This window comes from Anomaloglossus baeobatrachus, chromosome 3 (assembly GCF_048569485.1).
Source record: "Anomaloglossus baeobatrachus isolate aAnoBae1 chromosome 3, aAnoBae1.hap1, whole genome shotgun sequence".
NCBI classification, from domain to species: domain Eukaryota; kingdom Metazoa; phylum Chordata; class Amphibia; order Anura; family Aromobatidae; genus Anomaloglossus; species Anomaloglossus baeobatrachus.
This window is the reverse complement of record NC_134355.1, coordinates 43,639,375-43,655,393: the sequence shown is the minus strand read 5'-3', so window position 1 is coordinate 43,655,393 and position 16,019 is coordinate 43,639,375. Positions and strand designations below refer to the sequence as shown.

General features: G+C 47.4%; 1 protein-coding gene across 1 annotated transcript in view; it reads right to left on the bottom strand.

Moving 5' to 3' along the window:
- Positions 1–7,266: 7,266 nt before the first annotated feature.
- INTS7 (integrator complex subunit 7) overlaps positions 7,267–16,019 on the bottom strand; it is a 128,497-nt gene continuing 119,744 nt past the window's right edge. Inside the window, 1 exon segment of the mRNA XM_075341436.1 lies at positions 7,267–7,649. Coding sequence (XP_075197551.1) covers positions 7,359–7,649 — 291 coding nt within the window. The 3' untranslated portion in view covers positions 7,267–7,358.

Genomic DNA, 16,019 nt, shown 5'->3' with positions numbered 1-16,019 from the left:
TCCTACTATGTATACCCCTTTTCACATGTAAAGTGCCATGGAATAATGATAATAAATAATAATAATACATGGACCCGTCTGGACCACCGGAATAAGAGCCGCTCAGGAGCTTGTAACATCCAACTGCTTGGTGCCATAAGGCTCCAGGAAGCCGAGATGTGAAGAGCTGTTTGGTGCCTTCACATTGCACTGGACAATCTAATGTGAATGTGGTCAACCGGTTAGTCCTCTGATTTTAAAAGAGAAGAAGAATCAGGTATATTAAAAACCATGGCGATTGTTCTTTTGGAATTTTGCCAAAATGCAAAAATGTTCTTTTATAGTTGCTTCTTTTACCTTTCTAGTTCAAAAACGTCACAATTTTGTGCTAAAAAATTTCAGACATACACAAAAATCACTTTGGGGGGTGAGAGGGGTGGGTTACATTAGTGAAGAAAGTGTACAACTTTTAAAAAAAAGTGATGAATCAGCCGAAACCATCTGGCGCCCCCCGTCCACAACGAAGAACATAAAAAAAACAAACACAGGTGAATGGTTATGAAATAGACTTGAAAAAGGGCGCAAAAAATAAAAATAAGATGCAAATAAAAATACACCAAAAAGTAGAAAAAAAAAGCTCAAATGCAATTACGAATTTGTCCCAAAAAGTTTTATTTGAGGCTCGGTTTGAATTGCACTGATGATATAATTCAGAAAGAAGCCGGCGGTATCTAACTACAATCTGGTACTCCATAATTGTATAAGAATTCTGTCTCTTTCCACCGTCCAGGCTCAGATTGTGTTATAATGTACTCAGCAGCTGAGCGGAATGAATGATAAGATTGCCGGCCGCTTTCGGATTAGCCCGGCTGACCCCTTACTTGTAGAAGAGACCCTGTCAAGCTCGGAGGAGCAGCACTTTATCATATCGCCTCCTTTATGAGTCTCTGTCATCCGTGTGAAAGTTACAAGGAGATACCCAATTATACGAAGCAATTATCGCTCAGATCCAGAAAATTGTGTGCATCCCATGTAAATGAGCAAAAGAATCAATAATGGAATGAACGCAGCAGCAGAAGAAGAGTGTGATGATCCTGAGGGAGGCAGTGACCTGCTCAGCTCCATGATTGCAACTTTTTATGTATTCTTTTTACTGATTCTTTTCTTATAAAATCCTATCTAGTCCTTTTTTTTAACTTAGTCTATTTTTCAATACACGTTCAACAAGGAAAAGTGGTGGAATCATGGGAAACACAGGATTGATAGACAAGTTACAAGCGACACATGGACAGGATGTCACGCTAGGTACAGGGAAGTACCAAGCGAATGGCAAAGGGGAAGGGAAACCCTATGTCTAGGGAAGGAAGAGATGGCAACCCCTGACCATGTCTACCACTGGGCCCTGGGTTCCCTCACCACCCTAGATAGGTTCCGTAAATATGTGCCGAACAGGATACCTGACCCTGTATCTGAACCCTAGGTAGGGAGCGGATGGGATGAGCGCTTAGTCAACCCAAGTAGGCGCTAAAGGACACACAGGGATAACAAACAAGGGAAAACCACAAGCAACCTCTCTCTAGACAATTCAGAAGCAAAGAGCAGCAGCAATCCTACTGATGAGTGCAAGCCGCCTGCTTGCATCCAGAGTCAGCAAAGAAACTGAATAATATCACCAGCACAAATCTAGGGAAGATGGGCGTATTTTAGCACAGGGAGAATACTGATAATTAGCAGCTGTACGAAAGGAGGGCTCCTCTGGGTTCTAAAGGGAAAGGGATGAAAATCCAGCAGGAAAGCTACCTAATACAATGAAAATTAACATCAGGAACAATAGAAAGTCAGGAAGAATTTTGTGCAAGAAAATGCTGTGACCTTCTATTGCCAGAAAACACATGACAGTCTGTCACCCGTAACACGTGAATAAACAAAGGATCTTTTCCAATTCCTTTTATACATAAAGTGTTTTCCTTTAGATTAGTCTTTAGCATTTTTGGATATTGACAAAGTAGATCTGTGTCTCATTTAAAGGGAACTTTTTCTCCTCTTTTACAATCAATGTATCAGACAGTACGACTTTGACTAATGTGCCCGGTATAATATTTCCGCTATCTGGTTACTGCCATCCATTACGGAATATTATTCATTCCTCGATCAGATTATCTTTCATTACTGCAGATTATCTAATAGTGTCAGGCTTTGGCAGAAGCATGTGTTACACCCTCATTACCCCACGTTATCAGATCGGTTATTACACGGAACAAATATATATATAAACCCAACACTTTGTTTCTGTTTTGCTAATGGCTGTACTCAAAGATCTAAGACTTTTTCTATGGACACAAAAGGCCTTTTACTCTCAAATATTGTTCACAAATTTGTCTAAATCGGTTAGTGATCACTTCTCCTCTGCAGAGATAATCCATCCACCTCACAGGTGCGACATATCAAAATGCTGATTAGACAGCATGATTACTGCACAGGTGTGCTGTAGGCTGGCCAGCATGATTATTACACAGGTGTGCCATAGGCTGGCCAGCATGATTATTGTACAGGTGTGCCTTAGGCTGGCCAGCATGATTATTGCACAGGTGTGCCATAGGCTGGCCAGCATGATTATTGCACAGGTGTACCTTAGGCTGGCCAGCATGATTATTGTACAGGTGTGACCATAGGCTGGCCAGCATGATTATTGTACAGGTGTGCCATAGGCTGGCCACAATAAAAGGCCACTCAAAAATGTGCAGTTTTATAGTATTACGAGGTTCCAGGGGTGTCAGAAAACCAGTCAGTATCTGGTGTGACCACCATTCGCCAGTCTGCCATCTGCACTTTACAGTAAAAACCGGGATTCATCCATGAAAAGAAACCTCTCCAACGTGCCAGATGCCATTGAATGTGAGCATTTACCCACTCAAGCCGGTTATGATGAAGATCTGCAGTCAGGTGGAGACCCCCGATGAGGATAACGAGTAGCAGATGAGCTTCCCTGAGACGGTGTCTGACAGTTTGTGGAGAAATTCTTTGGTCTTGCACTGATTGTTGCAGCCGCTGTCCGGGGGGCCGGTCTCAGACAATCTTGGAGGTGAAGATGCTGGATGTGGAGGTCTTGGGCCGGTGCGGTTACACGTGGTCTGCGGTTGTGAGGCCGGTTTGCCAAATTCTCCAAAATGCCTTTGGAGACGTCTTATGGTAGAGAAATAAACATTCAATTCACGGGCAACAGCTCTGGGGGACATTCCTGCAGTCGGCATGACAATTACACGCTCCCTGAAAACTAGAGACATCTGTAGCATTATGCTGTGTGATACAACTGCACATTTTAGAGTGGCCTTTTATTGTGGCCTGCCTAAGGCGCACCTGTGCAATAATCATGCTGTCTAAGGCGCACCTGTGCAATAATCATGCTGTCTACGGCGCACCTGTGCAATAATCATGCTGTAATAATCAGCATCTTGATATGCCGCACCTGAGGTGGATGGATCTTGGGAAAGGAGCTACATTCGCACGATGAGTTTTTGATGTTGCAGATGTGTCTTTGCTGCATTTCTGCCATGGAAACAAACTAAAACCACACATATTAGATATGGGGAAAAAAAATGCACAAGTGCGCACAGAACTCAACGTAACCGCAAGAAAAACTGACGTGGATTCAAAACACGCACCACAGGTCAGTTTACATTGAGTGAAAAAAAAACAAACAAGCATAGGGGTAGGAGATTTCTAATCCCATCCATTGTGCTGGAAGTGTAAGATGCTGTGTGTTTGACACATTGAAAATGCTCAGCATAAAAAAAAAACAAACAAAAAACAAAAACATATTATAGGGCACATAACCTAAAGTTGCACAACCTGTTATAGGCAGAAAAAAAATAAACAAACAAGTTTGGGATTTGTGCAAAATTCTAGAACCATTTTGATGCATTTGAAGCAAAAAACAGCAGCCAAAAAAAAGTGAAAAAAAAGAGAGGTAACTTACAAAAAAAAAAAAAAAAAATGATTCAGACCCCAAGAGTGCTAATCACTGAGGCACGGAGCAAATTATTTTTCTTTTTTTCCTGCAGCACTAAACATTATAAGAAGCTTAGGAAAGTCATTCAATATCACGTTTATTAAGGTTTGTGAAAACTTATCCAAGGTTTTGTTTCTCAGGAAAAAGAAAGTGGAATCCACCCAAAACCAGGATTATGTGAAGTCATTAGGAATAGTATTTTCATGAAAGTCATTAATGAAGGCGCTGGGAATGGTCTCCAATCTCATATAGTACGGACACTGACCCCATACAGAGGTCACAGGTCAGCATTGCTGGGTCTCCACATTTCTGAAGTCATTTGCTCCTCTTCTTTTAGTGGCTTTAGTATTTGGCTTTATGCTCTATACACTTTTTAAGTTGTTTTGTTTGTTATTTTTAAGCCTTTTTTTTTTTCCATTTTTCCTTAGCGTTATATTCAGATGTTTAGATGTGTCTTATAAAACGTTGTGTGTTTTTTTGGCATCTTTTTCATTAGGTCACTGAATCCCCAAGAGTTATGCCCGCTTTACACGCTGCAATGTATCTTACAATGTGTCGGCGGGGTCACGTCGTAAGTGACGCACATCCGGCATCGTAAGGTACATTGTAGTGTGTAACAGCTACGTGCGATTGCGAATGAACGGTAAAACGTTCATCGCATACACATCGTACCTGTCTCTAGAATTGCACATCAGATTGTTCATCGTACCCGGGGTAGCGCACATCGCAGTGTGTGACACCCCGGGAACGATGAACAGATCTCACCTGCCTCCTGCAGCTCCCGGCCCACAATGCGGAAGGAAGGAGGTGGGCGGGATGTTTACGTCCCGCTCAGCTCCGCCCCTCCGCATCTATTGGCCGCCTGCCAATAGAACGTGCCTCACATACGATGGGGGCGTTGCAAATCGCATACGAAATCCTATGCGAAATTGCAACGTGTAAAGCAGGCTTAAAGCTTATGGAATTTTCAATTTGGCGCATTTTTGTGACTTTGATCAAGACCATCGATTTCACTGCCAGTCTTGATTAGGGGGCATGGTGGAGTCAGATACCCCCAATTCATGAAAGGTGCACAGCTCTGCTTTAATCAGGTGTTCCCTGTGTGCACCGTGTTAGCAATCTTAGGCCTCCTTCACACATCTGTTTTCATACATACTGGAGACACAGACACACAGTACAGACCAAAAGTTTGGACACATCTTCTCATCTCTAGAACAACGGTTAAGAGGAGACTTTGTGCAGCAGCCTTCATGGTAAAATTGCTGCTAGGAAACCACTGCTAAGGACAGGCAACAAGCAGAAGAGACTTGTTTGGGCTAAAGAACACAAGGAATGGACATTAGACCAGTGGAAACCTGTGCTTTGGTCTGATGAGTCCAAATTTGAGATGTTTGGATCCAACCACCGTGTCTTTGTAGAAAAGGTGAACGGATGGACTCTACATGGCTGGTTCGCACCAAGAAGCATGGAGGAGGAGGTGTGATGGTGTGGGGGGTACTTTGCTGCTGACACTGTTGGGGATTTATTCAAAATTGAAGGCATACTGAACCAGCATGGCTACCACAGCATCTTGCAGCGGCGTGCTATTCCATCCGGTTTGCGTTTAGTTGGACCATCATTTATTGTTCAACAGGACAATGACCCCAAACACACCTCCAGGCTCTGTAAGGGCTATTTGACTAAGAAGGAGAGTGATGGGGTGCTACGCCAGATGACCTGGCCTCCACACTCACCAGACCTGAACCCAATCGAGATGGTTTGGGGTGAGCTGGACCGATGAGTGAAGGCAAAAGGGCCAACAAGTGCTAAGCATCTCTGGGAACGCCTTCAAGACTGTTGGAAAACCATTTCCGGTGACTACCTCTTGAAGCTCATCAAGAGAATGCCAAGAGTGTGCAAAGCAGTAATCAAAGCAAAAGGTGGCTACTTTGAAGAACCTAGAATATAAGACATATTTTCACTTGTTTCACACTTTAAGTAGTTCATTCCACATGTTTTAATTCATAGTTTTGATGCCTTCAATGTGAATCTACAATTTTAAGAGTCCTGAAAATAAAGAAAACTCTTTGAATGAGAAGGTGTGTCCAAACTTTTGGTCTGTACTGTACACAGACCCCTTAAAAGTCAATGGGTCTGCGCACACATCCCCGTTTTCTCACAGACGCGTGTCTGTGTGCTGCACACAGCGACATGTCCGTTTTTCCTGGCACCACTGGTATCACAAAGACCACACACTGATGTGATCTGTATGACACGCACCGGAGAAAACACGTGTCTTTGAAATATAATGATTTTCTATTCTCACCTGTCTCCAGTGATGCTGTCTTCGGTGCTGCTGTCCGTTGCTTCTGGGCCCGCTCATTATGCTCATACATATTCACTACATTGCGGACCCAGAAGCAGCAGCAGCACAGGGGACAGGTGAGTATAGAAGTTCCTGCTGTCCGTGTGCTATCACAGATAACACACACTGAACACTCACAAACATATGCACTCACAACACGGACCGTGCAAATGTGTGTTTTGCAGGGATGTGCGAAAGAGGCCCTACACCAGTCTGTGTAATAGCATCACACCTCCCACCGCACCCCTGCTCCACCCATTTTGGCATAGCTGGGAGAGGCATTTTTAGAGTTGTGCCAAAATGTTGCAACTTTGCAAACATTTTACACTTCTTCTGGCAAAATCACTTTCCTGAATTGAGGCTTTGATGCTAAAAAGTTGCAAAAAAGCATAAACTAAAGAGCATTTTTGATTTTGTGCCAAATTCATGAACCGTTGGCACCATTTTGAAGAATCTGCTGCAAAAAACGTCAGTGAATACCAGAAGACATTGAGTTAAATGCTCAGATTCCAATAGTGACTATATTGCAAATGTTTATTGGCTTTAAACCGCTTTCCCCGTGCAAGGAGCTGATAACACTGATAAAGATAGTCCGGATCATGGTGCAAATGAGAAGTCAGACGTCTCGGGCAATGCTGCTGTTTTTGTAGTTTGCATTCCTGCATGAAGAAGAGTTTTGTATTTGTGGAAGCGATGACGTGTGCTTGTAAGATATGCTACCCACCAGGCATGACTTATACACGTAGCAGTCAACGTCCACTAGAGACGTGTCACACTGGTGTACGATGTCGTTCCGTTGCGTTTTACTGACCTCCGTTGTTTTGTCCTGTGAGTATCAGCCGCGTGTGTCATGGCCGCATGGGTATAAGGACGTCTGACCTTGGAGTGATCTCTACCTGCTGTGGATGGAATGAATGCACACAATACTCCGGTATAGTAATAACACAACATACTTTATAAGAAAAAGGTTTTCCTACAGAAACATAAAAAAACAAATTCATTTCCATCCCCTCTTTCTTCTGAATCCTAAAATCTAGAGTAGGCGTTCCGCTGCGGCGGCTGCTGTGGGGGCGGCTGGACCTGCGGCTGCTGTTGTAGTCGCACTTGCTGAGTGTAGGGGTCTTCCAAGGACTTGACGAAGATGCTGGTCTTGGGACCGGTCTTCCACAGGATTCCGTTGGAGTCCACGACGGAGGCTTCTACGGTGATCTGGTGCGTCCCGAGGACAGTCAGGTTTAACAGGAACTGGGTGCTGAAGTAATCATTGTGGGGCTCAACCCGCTGCTCTATCTCATTCCTCACCGCCTCCGCTGGCAACTGAAAAAATGAACAAAAAGTGATCTCAAGGTCAGCCGCATTTGTCATGTTCACAGTACCCTGCCTTTATATACATTAGAACCTTAGATTGTGAGCCCCATTGGGGACAGTGTTGCCAATGTATGTAAAGTGCTATGGAATTAATAGCGCTATATAAATGAATAAATTATTATTATTATTATAATTATAATAGATTGTGCATTGTTTTTGTACAACATTTGCAGTCGTTTGACTTGATAAAAGGGCAAAAGAGTAGGACCGTGTTATTATAAAGTCAGGGGATAGTAAAACATTTTACAGAAACACTGATGAAATTTGGGGATAGGTACCCTTAATTTTAAAAGGGGCTTTCTAGAAAAGACAACCGTTGCCCATGTTCCCGATGGGTAAGTAATAAGACGTAGATGGAAATCGAGTATATACCACGCGGATACTCAAAAGGTATAGTAATACAATTCCTTTATTGTTCATACAGGTCTACGCGTTTCAGAGACATCAGTCTCCTTCCTCATGGTATTGTTCCTTAGATGTCCTGAGGAAGGAGATGGATGTTTCTGAAACGCGTAGACCTGTATGAACAATAAAGGAATTGTATTAACATACCATTGAGTATCAGCGTGGTATATACCCGATTTCCATCTACATCTTACTACTTACTCTACATTTCGGAGCTGCAGCGGATATTATTACCGAGTGTGTGACATAGGGCTTGTGACTCTCACAACCTGAGAAGGTGAGTGTACCGTGAGATCCTTTTGTGTCTCATTTCCCTACCGGGTAAGACCCTATTGTGCTCTCTCCTCCACGGCATCATTTACATGTTCCCTATGGGGGCAGAGAAAGGATTTGCTCTATAAGCCAAAGAAGACAACCACAGAGCAAGGTGTACCCCCTCTTAGAATGGCTGCCATGTACACTTACACAAAGGTTTGCACCGCCCTGGTCCGGAAACCAAGTAGGTGCTCCATGTTAGAAAGACATCGACAGTATGAACCTCCTTGGTAGGCTCTCGAAAGCCACCATCCTGAGTGTCTCGTGATCGCTACGCTCCGTCATTAGACATCATATCACAACATGAAGCCTAGTGATGGCCTCCCACCTAATAATCACAAGATGCTGGCATTTCGGTAGCGGCCAAGGATGGTCACACTGCCTTGGCTTGGCTGCCACGCAGTATGGACTACAATACCAGAAGAGGGTCCCGCCAATCTTTTTGTTCTACTTTTCTGCTATGTAATACCGCAAGGAAAAGTATGGTCAGCAAAAACATTCCCAACTGATTGCTGCGGGGTCCAGGAGTCAAACCCTTTTAAGACAGCACCTTTGAAAGAATCTTCCTATTAGAGAAATCTATATAATACATGTAATTAGTAGATCGACCTGTTATTGGTGGTTATACATCTAATAAGGTTGTACAGACCTGGTGAATGACTCTGGCCCGACGCTCGCAGCACAGGACTCTGGCCCGACGCTCGCAGCACAGGACTCTGGCCCGACGCTCGCAGCACAGGACTCTGGCCCGACGCTCGCAGCACAGGACTCTGGCCCGACGCTCGCAGCACAGGACTCTGGCCCGACGCTCGCAGCACAGGACTCTGGCCCGACGCTCGCAGCACAGGACTCTGGCCCGACGCTCGCAGCACAGGACTCTGGCCCGACGCTCGCAGCACAGGACTCTGGCCCGACGCTCGCAGCAGAGTTTGAGTTGAAGTGCTGTGCAGAGCATGCCCTGAAGGGGTAACTGAGAATGTACCCAATGCAGCCAGGTAAATAGCTGTAAATTTGTACCCTCCATTAGTAAAACAACTGCATTTCATTGCTATGACATTTTTTTGATTCTTCTAGAATTTTCTCTTTGTGTACCCCGCACCATCACATCTTTCCTATTTTATCTTCTTTTTTACTCCTTTCCTCTTTCGGTTTTATAAAATAAGAATCAATTAGATGGAGCGTCAGGATGACAATCTGTGACGGCCGCGCCAGGCATTACCAATTAATACCGCTCGCAGACATGTCACTTGGCATCAGGGCGCGGGGGGAGCCGCCAGCGATGTGCCGGTTTGTAGATGAAGCTGCCTCATGAGGTCTTGCTCCGAGGCTTCTACGAAGGCCAGAAATCTGTGACCTTCTGAATACATGAATGTAAAATGACTTTCCTGCTGTGAAGACACTGTGCCAGATACAGAAATAAAAATCTGCAAATAGAACGTTTTAGTCCTTTTTTTTTTCTCCTTCTATAGAATAAAATGTAAAGACTGCAACTTCTATATATGAGGGGAACACAGTGCAAATAAATGTGCAAAAATAAACTGCTGAAAAGTTACATCTGCAAGATTTACAGTCGTTGTACTGTAGTAGGAGACCATGAGGCCAAACAAATGCCGATGTTCCTGTGCCGGGGGTCCCCAATGCAGACTAGACAGTCTGCTGAACCCGATAGCATCGGCCGATGTGTATAGGGGGCTTAAGAGACCTAAGCGATAACGTGTGCGGTTTGTCTTGTGAAATTTGGTAACAAATTGACTTTAAGGGAACCTGTCATGCTTTTTTTCATATTAAACCGACCCCAATGCGTTATAACCCCTTCACGACTGGCCGATTTTTTCGCTTTCCGTTTTTTTTTTTTTTGCCATTCTTCTCAGAGACGTAACATTTTTTATTTTTCAGTCAATATGGTCATGTGAGGGCTCATTTTTTGCGGAACGAGCTGTACTTTTAAAGGAAACCATACGTTTTACCATATAGTGTACTGGAAAACAGCAAAAAAATTACAAATGCAGAAAAATTGCAAAGAAGGGAATTTTGTTACTTACCGTAAATTCCTTTTCTTCTAGCTCCAATTGGGAGACCCAGACGATTGGGTGTATAGCTACTGCCTCCGGAGGCCACACAAAGCACTACACTTAAAAGTGTAAGGCCCCTCCCCTTCTGCCTATACACCCCCCGTGGGATCACGGGCTCCTCAGTTTTAGTGCAAAAGCAAGAAGGAGGAAAGCCAATAACTGGTTTAAAAACAAATTCAATCCGAAGAACATCGGAGAACTGAACCATTTAACATGAACAACATGTGTACCCGGAAAAACAAAAATCCCTAAGACAACAGGGCGGGTGCTGGGTCTCCCAATTGGAGCTAGAAGAAAAGGAATTTACGGTAAGTAACAAAATTCCCTTCTTCTTTATCGCTCCTAATTGGGAGACCCAGACGATTGGGACGTCCAAAAGCAGTCCCTGGGTGGGTAAAATAACACCTCGTGACAGGACCGTAAAAACAGTCCCTTCCTACAGGTGGGCAACCGCCGCCTGAAGGACTTGTCTACCTAGGCTGGCGTCCGCCGAAGCGTAGGTATGCACCTGATAATGCTTGGTGAAAGTGTGCAGACTCGACCAGGTAGCCGCCTGGCACACCTGCTGAGCCGTAGCCTGGTGCCGTAATGCCCAGGACGCACCCACGGCTCTGGTAGAATGGGCTTTCAGCCCTGAGGGAACCGGTAGCCCACCAGAAGTGTAGGCATCAAGAATTGGTTCCTTGATCCACCGAGCCAAGGTGGATTTGGAAGCTTGCAACCCTTTACGCTGACCAGCGACAAGGACAAAGAGTGCATCCGAGCGGCGCAGGGGCGCCGTGCGGCAAATGTAGATTCTGAGTGCTCTCACCAGATCCAACAAATGCAAATCCTTCTCACATTGATGAACTGGATGAGGACACAAAGAGGGTAAGGAGATATCCTGATTGAGATGAAAGGGGGATACCACCTTAGGGAGAAACTCCGGAATCGGGCGCAGAACCACCTTGTCCTGGTGAATCACCAGGAAGGGAGATTTGCATGAGAGCGCTGCTAGCTCGGACACTCTCCGAAGCGAGGTGACCGCTACTAGAAAAGTCACTTTCTGTGAAAGTCGAGAAAGGGAAACATCCCTCATAGGCTCGAAAGGCGGCTTCTGGAGAGCAACTAGAACCCTGTTCAGATCCCAGGGCTCTAACGGCCGCTTGTAAGGAGGGATGATATGACAAACCCCTTGCAGGAACGTGCGTACCTGAGGAAGCCGTGCTAGTCGCTTCTGAAAAAATACAGATAGCGCTGAGACTTGGCCTTTAAGGGAGCTGAGCGACAAACCTTTTTTCAAACCGGATTGTAGAAAGGAAAGAAAAGTAGGCAATGCAAATGGCCAGGGAGAAACTCCCTGAGCAGAACACCAAGATAAGAATATCTTCCACGTCCTGTGGTAGATCTTGGCGGAGGTTGGTTTTCTAGCTTGTCTCATGGTGGCAATGACGTCTTGAGATAATCCTGAATACGCTAGGATCCAGGACTCAATGGCCACACAGTCAGGTTCAGGGCAGCAGAATTCCGATGGAAAAACGGCCCTTGAGACAGCAAGTCTGGTCGGTCTGGTAACGCCCACGGTTGGCCTACCGTGAGATGCCACAGATCCGGGTACCACAACCTCCTCGGCCAGTCTGGAGCGACGAGGATGGCGCGGCGGCAGTCGGACCTGATCTTGCGCAGCACTCTGGGCAACAGTGCCAGAGGTGGGAACACATAAGGGAGCCGGAACTGCGACCAATTTTGAACTAAGGCGTCTGCCGCCAGAGCTCGGTGATCGTGAGACCGCGCCATGAAGACTGGGACCTTGTTGTTGTGTCGGGACGCCATTAGGTCGACGTCCGGCGTCCCCCAGCGGCGACAGATCTCTTGAAACACGTCCGGGTGAAGAGACCATTCCCCTGCGTCCATACCCTGGCGACTGAGAAAATCTGCTTCCCAGTTGTCCACGCCTGGGATGTGAACTGCTGATATGGTGGATGCCGTGTCTTCCACCCACGTCAGAATTCGCCGGACTTCCTGGAAGGCTTGCCGACTGCGTGTTCCTCCTTGGTGGTTGATGTATGCCACCGCTGTGGAGTTGTCCGACTGAATTCGGATCTGCTTCCCTTCCAGCCACTGCTGGAAGGCTTGTAGGGCAAGATACACTGCTCTGATTTCCAGAACATTGATCTGAAGGGTGGACTCTTGCTGAGTCCACGTACCCTGAGCCCTGTGGTGGAGAAAAACCGCTCCCCACCCTGACAGACTCGCGTCCGTCGTGACCACCGCCCAGGATGGGGGTAGGAAGGACTTTCCCTTTGACAATGAGGTGGGAAGAAGCCACCACTGAAGAGATTCCTTTGCCGCCTGAGAAAGAGAGACGTTCCTGTCAAGGGACGTCGACTTCCCGTCCCATTGGCGTAGAATGTCCCACTGTAGTGGATGCAGATGAAACTGCGCGAAAGAGACTGCCTCCATTGCTGCTACCATCTTCCCTAGGAAGTGCATGAGGCGTCTCAAGGGGTGTGACTGGTCTTGAAGGAGGGATCGCACCCCTGTCTGTAGTGAACGCTGTTTGTCCAGCGGAAGCTTCACTATCGCTGAGAGAGTATGAAACTCCATGCCAAGATATGTCAGCGATTGGGTCGGGGTCAGATTTGACTTGGAAAAGTTGATGACCCACCCGAAACTCTGGAGAGTCTCCAGTGCAACGTCCAGGCTGTGTTGGCATGCCTCTTGAGAGGGAGCCTTGACAAGCAGATCGTCTAAGTAAGGGATCACAGAGTGTCCCTGAGAGTGCAGGACTGCTACTACTGCTGCCATGACCTTGGTGAAGGCCCGTGGGGCTGTCGCCAGACCGAAAGGCAGAGCTACGAACTGAAGGTGTTCGTCTCCTATAACGAACCGTAGAAAACGCTGATGCTCTGGAGCAATCGGCACGTGGAGATAAGCATCCTTGATGTCTATTGATGCTAGGAAATCTCCTTGAGACATTGAGGCGATGACGGATCAGAGGGATTCCATCCGGAACCGTCTGGTTTTTACGTACTTGTTGAGAAGTTTTAGGTCCAGAACGGGACGGAAGGATCCGTCCTTTTTTGGCACCACAAACAAATTGGAGCAAAAACCGTGACCTTGCTCCTGAAGAGGAACAGGGATCACCACACCTTCTGCCTTTAGAGTGCACACCGCCTGCAGAAGAGCATCGGCTCGGTCGGGAGGCGGAGACGTTCTGAAGAATCGAGTTGGAGGACGAGAACTGAACTCTATCCTGTACCCGTGGGACAGAATGTCTCTCACCCAACGGTCTTGGACCTGTGGCAGCCAAATGTCGCCAAAGCGGGAGAGCCTGCCACCGACCGAGGATGCGGAGAGAGGAGGCCGAACGTCATGAGGAAGCCGCCTTGGTAGCGGGTCTTCCGGCTGTCTTTTTTGGGCGTGACTGAGCCCGCCAAGAATCTGAGTTCCTCTGATCCTTTTGAGTCCTTTTGGACGAGGAGAATCGGGACCTGCCCGAGCCTCGAAAGGACCGAAACCCCGACTGTCCCCTCCTCTGCTGGGGTTTGGTTTGTCTGGGCTGAGGTAAGGATGAATCCTTACCCTTGGACTGTTTAATGATCTCATCCAACCGCTCACCAAACAGTCGGTCACCAGAGAATGGCAAACTGGTTAAGCACTTTTTGGAAGCAGAATCTGCCTTCCATTCCCTTAACCACAAGGCTCTGCGTAAAACCACAGAGTTGGCGGACGCCACTGCCGTACGGCTCGTAGAGTCCAGAACCGCATTAATCGCGTAAGACGCAAATGCAGACATTTGAGAGGTTAAGGATGCCACCTGCGGCACAGATGCCCGTGTGACAGTGTCAACCTGTGTAAGACCAGCTGAAATAGCTTGGAGTGCCCATACGGCAGCGAATGCTGGAGCAAACGACGCGCCGATAGCTTCATAGATGGATTTCAACCAGAGCTCCATCTGTCTGTCAGTGGCATCTTTAAGTGCAGCCCCATCCTCCACTGCAACTATGGATCTAGCCGCAAGCCTGGAGATAGGGGGATCCACCTTGGGACACTGGGTCCAGCCTTTGACCACGTCAGGAGGAAAGGGATAACGTGTGTCCTTAAGCCGTTTGGAGAAACGTTTATCTGGATAAGCGTGGTGTTTCTGGACTGCCTCTCTAAAGTCAGAGTGGTCCAGAAAAGAACTCAATTTACGCTTGGGATACCTGAAATGGAATTTCTCCTGCTGTGAAGCTGATTCCTCCACCGGAGGAGCTGGGGGAGAAATATCCAGCATTCTATTGATGGACGCTATAAGATCATTCACTATGGCGTCCCCATCCGGCGTATCCAAGTTGAGAGCAGTCTCAGGATCAGAATCCTGATCAGCTACCTCCGCCTCATCACACAGAGAGCCTTCCTGCTGGGACCCTGACCAGTGTGATGAAGTCGAGGGCCGCTCATAGCGAGCTCGCTTAGGCTGTCTGGGACTGTCGTCCGTGTCCGAACCGTCCCACTGGGATGCATGGGACACCCCCGGAGCCCGGGGCTGTTCCAACAGAGGGGGACCAGGGAGCAATGATTGAACAGTGCCCATGGTCTGAGTTACTGGTCTAGACTGCAACGTTTCTAGAATTCTAGTCATAGTCACAGACAATCTATCAGCGAAAGCTGCAAACTCTGTCCCCGTCACCTGGACAGTATTCACAGGTGGTTCTCCCTGGGTCACCTCTAGCAGAGGCCCCGGCCGAGCAGTTGCCACAGGGGCCGAGCACTGCACACAGTGGGGGTCAGTGGAACCTGCCGGTAAAGAAGCCTCACATGCGGTACAAGCAGCATAGAAAGCCTGTGCCTTGGCACCCTTGCTTTTTGCGGATGACATGCTGTTGTCTCCTCTGAGCAATCTAGGAGGGTATATAGCCAAGAATCACCAGCGACCGTACAGTGCAATGTATAGCATGCAAGCATAAAAATACAAATGTACACTTCGGCACTAGTGGGTTCAGCACCAGAGGTGCCGCTTACCGCCCGCTCAAACGCGGGTGTGTGGTCGCCAGAATCCCGTGTCTGGGTCTCCCAAAACTTGTCTCCCCTCTCCAGCTCAGACTGCACACAGGAATGGCTGCCGGCGTTCTGTGAAGAGGGGCGGACCGTGGGCGTGCCTCAGACAAAGTGCGGGAAACTGGTGTCCCACTGTGTCCAGTGTGAGGGCTGGAGTATGTAAAGTAGACTCCAGCCCTCTGTGCTGACATTCTGCACAGCGTCCCGCCCTTCCCCTGACTGGCAGGCCTGGGGGCGGGAACGAAACGAAACTAGGCCGCAAAAGCCGGGGACTCGAGTAATAAGCGCGGCCGTCATACATGCACGGCCAGCGCGGAAGTCCCCGGCGCACCACAAGTCCCAGCCGCGCCGCAGCAAACTGACAGCAGCGGCCGGCGCGGCAGTTCCAAATACATATACTCCTTCAGCAGAGCTGTAGTGAGCAGTGGCACAAGCGTGCGCGCTGTTGTCCCCGGCGCACTAACACACCCAGCAATGCTGCAGTGTGTCTGCGTCTGTGTGGGGA